At 45.1% G+C, this 7,518-nt stretch overlaps 1 protein-coding gene across 1 annotated transcript; it reads right to left on the bottom strand.

Annotated features, from left to right (window-relative positions):
• Positions 1 to 6,223: 6,223 nt before the first annotated feature.
• On the bottom strand, positions 6,224 to 7,147 carry LOC138901392 (uncharacterized). The gene is made up of 2 exons (XM_070189152.1): positions 6,517 to 7,147; positions 6,224 to 6,327 (listed from the first exon to the last, which is right to left on the bottom strand). The coding sequence occupies exons 1-2, from the start codon at positions 7,145 to 7,147 to the stop codon at positions 6,224 to 6,226; spliced, it is 735 nt and encodes a 244-aa protein (XP_070045253.1).
• Positions 7,148 to 7,518: the final 371 nt, after the last annotated feature.

The following is a 7,518-nucleotide window of genomic DNA, read 5'->3' as shown; positions in this document are numbered from 1 at the left end:
GTAAATACAGCAAAGTATAATGTTCTATTCATAATATATGCTCTCCTTTAGTGTTTTTAATTGAATGATGTGAAACAGTTATAGGAGAATTGAACTATTTATGTTAAGTTTGTTCATAATACATTATTTTATGCAATGTATTCAACTACTTTTTATAGTATATTTATGTAACATACATTGTATTTTATTGTATGTTTCTGTATTCAAAACTTGGTTGACAAATAAAAATGTTATGTGTCTATACCCGAATCATTTATACGAGCTGTATGTCACGACCCAATTTCTCCTATAGTCCGTGATGATGCCTAACGTTGCCGCTAGGTAAGCCTACGATGAAGATACTACATGATTTCTTCTTTTAAACAATTTCCTAGTAATTAAACCCTATTTGTTTAGAAATTTTGAGAATTAGAGAGTCAAATGATTAAAATGAAAATAACTGAATACAAGCATAAGTATGTAAATACCCCAAAACCGTAAAGTCTACTAGAGTGTGTGCCAAGATCTGGTATCACAAGTATATGAGCACTAGTGGAATATACAAAACTCTAACTACTGTCTGAAATAACATAGACAGAAAATAAGTACAAAAGAAAGGCTCTAGGTGCTGCGGAACGACTCAGGATGCAGCTTACCACTAGGCCTCCGGGTAACGGGGGTGTGCGCCGGTATGTCCACCAGAAGCACCTGCCTCAGATCCTGCACGGTTAGTGCAGAAGTGTAACGTGAGTACATAAACAACATGTACTTAGTAAGTATCAAGTCTAACATCGAAGAAGTAGTGACGGGAGGTTGACATCGACACTTACTATGGGCTATCAATAAAATGCGGAAATCATAAATAAGCATGGATTATGTAAGCAATTAATACAATACAGTAACAAGCAGTGAATAATAATTTCCTTCACTAACAATAATTTCGAATCAATTCCTGTCCTTTAAATAATAGTAACTACTCAACCATAAATTAAGATCAAGTAAAAGTTAGGCTCCGAGTATTATCACACACGATTTATGCCGAGATCGTACGACCCGATCCAGAAATATACTGTGCACAGCCGAGGTTCGAACGACACGAACCATAGATGTATATATTAACCTGCCGAGGTGAATAACCCGCTCCCATGAGAGTAGTGGAACTTTACCTCGCTCGCGGAAATACTTGCGACGCGAGTGAACATAGATTTCTAAAAGTTATTATAAAATTTTCCATTCTTCCCCACATAAGAAATTTAAACGGGAGACTTTAAATCTTAAAATCCTTAATCACACCTCTAATTCAGACAATTAATATGCATGACTAACATAGTAGAGCAAACAAGGAATGGTGTAAGCCTATGACTACCCGGACATCATATAGAATATAGCTAAGCACGGACTCTCGTCACCTAGTGCGTACGTAGCTCCCACACATACACTTAACAACCACAAATACACCTAAAGGGATGAATTCCCTCTTACAAGGTTAGACAAGTGACTTACCTCGTCTCAAGGCTCACTTCCGATCCACAAATATGCTTTAAATCCTCAACTCGTCACCAAACGGCCCGAAACTAGTCAAATGTTATATAAATTAATCAATACATGTTCAAAAGTTTATAATTTAACTATTAGAGTGATTACCCAACCCCAATTAAAGAATTTCTAAAATTCACCCCGGGCCCACATCGCCGTATTCCGGAAATTTTCAAAGATAAATTTTACTCATAACCTCACGAATTCAAATATATAATTTCACTCAATTCCATAACCATCTTCGTGGTTAAATCTCATTTTTATCAAAACCTAGATTTTTCATCTAAACTCATGATTTCACAAATTTTACATGTTAAATCTACCCATAATCTATGCATTTAACTCACATTAGATAGAAATTGCTCACCTCAAATAGCTAGCGAAAATCCCTCTCTAACCAGCTCCAAAAATCGCCCCAAGAAGTGCAATAAATGACCCCCAAATGCTCAACCCCGACTTAAATGGAGTTCTTCCTTCATTGTTTTTCGCACCTACGGTGCCTCTGCCGCATTTGCGGTACCGCACCTGCGGTGCTAGGTCCGCTTCTGCGGAATTCCTTAAGCCTAGTGAGGGCCGCTTCTGCGGATGGGATTTCCGCTTCTGCGGTGCTTGAGCCGCTTCTGCGTCCTCCCCAATCACACCTGTGCGTTCACTGGTGTGCACGAAAACCCGCATCTGCGGTCCATGGCCAAAAAGCCGATTCTGCGACCCAACCCACGCACCTGCGGGCTGTCACCTGCGGCCCAAAGCTCACAGGTGCAGAGCTGGTGAGTAGCCCTTTTGAGTCTTAACTCAATCCGCGCATCGTCCGATGGTATTCGGGGCCCCGAGGCCCAATCCGAACGTACTAACAAGTTGAAATCATAAAACGAACTCGCTTGAACCCTCAGAACGCATAAAACAACATCAAATCTAAGAATCACACCTCAAACTAAATTGAATTAACCTAGGAACTTCAAGTTCTTCAACTTACTCCGAGCGCGTTGAAACATACTTAAACTACTCAAAATGATACAAAATTTTGCGTGCAAGTCGTAAATCACCATATAGAACTAATCCCGTGCTCAAAAATCCAAATGGACCTCGATCACACCAAAACCTACTCCAAACCAAATTTAAAGAACTTTAAAACCTTCAAATAGTCAACTTTCACTATTAAGCGCCGAAACGCTCACGGTTCGTCCAAAACCCGATTCGAACTTACGCCCAAGTCCAAATCCATCATATGAACCTATTGGTACCATCAAATCCCGATTCCGAGGTCGTTTACTCAAAATATTGACCAAAGTCAAACTTAGCCTTTTAAAGCCAAACTAAGGAACCAAGAGTTCCAATTTCAAACCGAACCCTTCCAAATCCCGAACTAACCATTCCCGCAAGTCATAAAATAGAAATAGCACATATGGGGAGTCTTACTTAGGGGAACGGGGTTCTAGAAAGCAAAACAACCGGTTGGGTCGTTACATTCTCCACCTCTTAAACAAATGTTCGTCCACGAACGAGTCTAGAATCATACCTAAAGTGCCGAACAAGTGTGGATATCTGATCCGCATGTCCTCCTCGGCCTCCCAAGTCACCTCCTTGACTGGTTGGCCCCTCCACTGAACCTTTACTGCAAAAATCTTCTTGGACCTCAACTGGCGAACCTGCCTGTCAACAATGGTAACTGGTTCCTCTTCATAACCCAAGCTCTCATCTAGCTGAACCGTGCTGAAGTCTAACACATGCGACCTGTCGGCATGATATCTCCGGAGCATAGACACGTGAAAAATCGGATGAACTCCCGATAGACTGGGAGGAAAAGCAAGCTCATAGGCAACCTCCCCAACTCGTCTCAACACCTCAAATGGACCTATAAACCTTGGGCTCAACGTGCCCTTCTTCCCGAACCTCATGATCCCCTTCATCGGTGAGAGCTTCAAGAGAACTTTCTCGCCCACCATAAATGATAAATCACACGCCTTCTGATTCACGTAACTCTTATGTCTGGACTGTGCAGTGCGAAGTCGCTCCTGAATCAACTTTACCTTTTCCAAGGAATCCTTCACCAAATCAGTACCATATAACTTAGCCTCGCTGGGCTCGAACCGCCCGATGGGAGAACGACATCGCCGACCATATAAAGCCTCAAATGGAGCTATCTCGATGCTGGACTGATAACTGTTGTTGTAGGCAAACTCGGCCAAAGCCAAGAATCGATCCCATTGCCCTCCAAAGTCAATCACACATGCTCTGAGCATGTCCTCTAAGATCTGAACTGTCCGCTCCGACTTCCCGTCGGTCAGCGGATGAAAAGCTGTGCTGAGCTCTACCCGGGTCCCCAACTCACTCTGTACCGCTCTCCAAAAATGTGAAGTAAACTGAGGACCTCTATTTGATATAATGGAGACAAGCACACCATGCAACTGAACTATCTCCTGAATATAAATCTGGGCCAACCTCTCTGAAGTATACGTGGTCGCAACTGGAATGAAGTGTGCCGACTTGATCAACCTGTCGATAATGACCCAAACTGCATCAAACTTTCGCAAGGTCCACGGCAACCCAACTACGAAGTCCATAGTAATGCGCTCCCATTTCCACTCAGGTACAATCATCTGCTGGAGTAGGCCACCTGGCCTCTGGTGCTCGTACTTAACCTGCTAGCAATTTAGACACCTCGCGACATACTTAACTATGTCCTTAGTCATCCGCCTCCACCAATAATGCTGTCCCAGGTCGCGATACATCTTTGTAGCACCCGGATGAATAGAATACCGAGAGCTGTGTGCCTCCTCTAGGATCTTCTCCCTCAAGCCAACAACATTAGGAACACATAGGTGACCCTGGAGTCGTAGAACACCATCCTCACTGAGAATAACCTCCTTGGTACCATCCTGTAGTACCGTCTCTCTAAGAACCAACAAGTGTGGGTCATCAAACTGGCGAGCCTTGATCTTCTCGAATAGTGAAGACCGAGCGACGGCGCATGCAAGAACTCAACTGGGCTCTGAAATATCCAATCTCACAAGTCTGTTATCCAAGGACTGTATGTCCAAGTCTAGTGGCCTCTCCTCCGCTGAAATGAATGCCAAACTACCCATACTCTCCGCCTTTCTACTCAAGGCATCTGCAACTACATTCGCCTTGCCCGGATGATAAAGGATAGTAATATCATAATCCTTCAGTAATTCAAGCCACCTGCGCTGCCTCAAATTGAGGTCCCTCTGCTTGAACAAATACCGCAGGCTGCGATGATCGGTGTAAACCTCACAAGACACCCCATAAAGATAATGCCTCCATATCTTATGAGCATGAACAATCGCGGCCAACTCCAAATCATGTACATGGTAATTCTTCTCATGGGCTTTAGTTGACGGGAAGCATATGCAATAACTCGCCCCTCCTGCGTCAATACGAATCTCAAACCAACGCGTGAAGCATCGCAATACAAAATATACATCCCTGAACCGGAAGGCAACACTAACACCGGTGCTAAAGTCAATGAGGTCTTGAGCTTCTGAAAGATCACCTCACAATCATCGGACCATCGAAATGGAGCACCCTTCTGGGTCAATCTAGTCAAAGGTGCTGTAATATATGAGAAGCCCTCCCCAAACCGACGATAATAACCTGCTAACCCAAGAAAGCTCTTGATCTCAGTCACTGTGGTGGGACGAGGCCAACTCTGAACTGCCTCGATTTTCTTGGGATTAACCTTAATACTCTCGCTCGATACAACATATCCCAAGAATGCTATAGAATCTATCCAAAACTCACACTTGGAGAACTTAGCATCTAGCTTCTGTTCCCGTAAGGTCTGAAGCACCACTCTCAAATGCTGCTCGTGCTCCTCCATGCTGCACGAGTAGATCAAAATGTCATCAATGAAGACAATGACAAACAAATCAATATATGGCCTGAACACCCCATTCATTAAATCCATGAATGCCGCTGGGGCGTTAGTCAAACCGAAGGACATTACTAGAAACTCATAATGGCCATATCTAGTCCGGAAAGCAGTCTTCGGAACATCCGAATCTCGAATCTTCAACTGATGGTACCCCGATCTCAAGCTGATCTTAGAGAATACCCTGGCACCCTATAACTGGTCAAACAAATCATCAATACGTGGCAATAGGTACTTATTCTTAATGGTGACTTTGTTCAACTGGCGGTAATCAATGCACATCTGCATAGTCCCATCTTTCTTCTTCACAAATAACAACGGTGCACCCCACGACAATACACTCGGTCTGACAAACCCCTTTGCTAGAAACTCATCAAGATGTTCCTTCAACTCCTTCGGAGCCATACGGTACGGTGGGATAGATATAGGCTGGGTACCTGGAGCCAAATCAATACAGAAATCAATATAACGATCTGGTGGCATGCCTGAAAGATCAGAAGGGAACACATCGGTAAACTCCCGGACTACGGGCACTGAATCAATCGCCAGACTCTCTGCAGTATTATCCCAAACATAGGCTAGATAAGCCAAGCACCGCTTCTCGACCATGTGTCGAGCCTTCAGAAAAGAGATAACCCGACTAGGTGTACTGATAGACGAACCCTTCCACTCCAATCTAGGCAACTCTGGCATCGCCAAGGTAACAATATTGGCATGGCAATCAAGGATGGCGTGATATGGAGATAACCAATTCATTGCCAGGATGACCTCAAAGTCGGTCATATCAAGCAACAGAAGATCCGCTCAAGTCTCGTAACCTCAGAAAGAAACAATGTAGGACTGGTAGATCCGATCTACAACAATAGAATCACCCACTGAAGTGGACACATAAACAGGAGTACCTAAGGACTCCCGAGCAACACCTAGGAAATGAGCAAACATAGATGAAACATACGACTAGATAGACCCTGGACCAAATAGTACCGAAGCATCCCTACCTCAGACAAAAATAATACCTGTGATCACGGCATCTGAGGCCACTACATCTGGTCTGGCCGGAAAAACATAGAATCTAGCTGGAGCACCACCTGACTGGCCTCCTCCTGTCTGACCTCCACCTCTAGGATGACCCCTACTCACCTGCCCTCCACCTCTGGGCGGCCGGATGACTGGTGGGGCGGCTGGTGCTGTAATCATAGGCTGGTGTCCCTGTTGCACTGCCTTGCCTCGAAGTTTGGGACAAAACCTCTTCATGTGGCCAGGATCCCCACACTCATAACAACCTCTCGAAACGGCAGATTGCTGACCGGAAGCCTGACCCTGATGGCGTGAATACCCACCTGAGGAACCCTGAATGGCTGGTGGCCAGTAGGAACTCTCAGGCATAGCACTGAAGTAGGGCCGCACTGGAGCACCCCGAGGAGGCAGCAGTGTTGGATATGTGGGCCTGCTAGACTGACCCCTCACCCCAGCCGGGGCACCACTGAACTCCCCAGAATACCGAAACTGCTTATCCCTCGTAGTCTTCTCTCGACTATGCTGACGTGCATCCTCGATCCTCCGAGCTATCTCTATAACTAGCTCGTAAGAAGTCCCCATCTCAATATCTTGGGCCATAGTGGCCTGGTTAGAAGAGTGCAACCCTGCAACAAACCTCCGCACTCTCTCTACATTGGTCGGAAGTATCATAAGTGAATGGCGAGACAACTCAGATAATCTCGCCTCATAATCAGTCACTAACATCTGGCCCTGATGGAGCTGCTCGAACTGAAACTACAACTCTTCCCTCTGAGAGGGTGGAATATATCTGTCCAAAAAGGTACGTGTGAACTGGTCCCAAGTCATGGGAGGAGAACCTGCTGGTCTGCCGAGAAGATATGACTGCCACCACCTACGGGCCCTGCCCTCCAGCTGGAAAGTAGTAAAATCCACCCCATGAGACTCCAATATCCTCATGTTATGCAGTCTGTCCCTACACCGGTAAATAAAGTCCTGTGGGTCCTCGTGTCGCTCACCTCCAAAGACAAGAGGCTGTAGCCTGGTCCATCTATCCAATAACCTATGCGGATCGCCGACCGCAGCTGGTATGGGCTCAGGTATAGCTACTGCAACTG

This window comes from Nicotiana tomentosiformis, chromosome 11 (assembly GCF_000390325.3).
Source record: "Nicotiana tomentosiformis chromosome 11, ASM39032v3, whole genome shotgun sequence".
NCBI lineage: Eukaryota > Viridiplantae > Streptophyta > Magnoliopsida > Solanales > Solanaceae > Nicotiana > Nicotiana tomentosiformis.
This window is presented reverse-complemented; position numbering and strand designations above follow the sequence as displayed.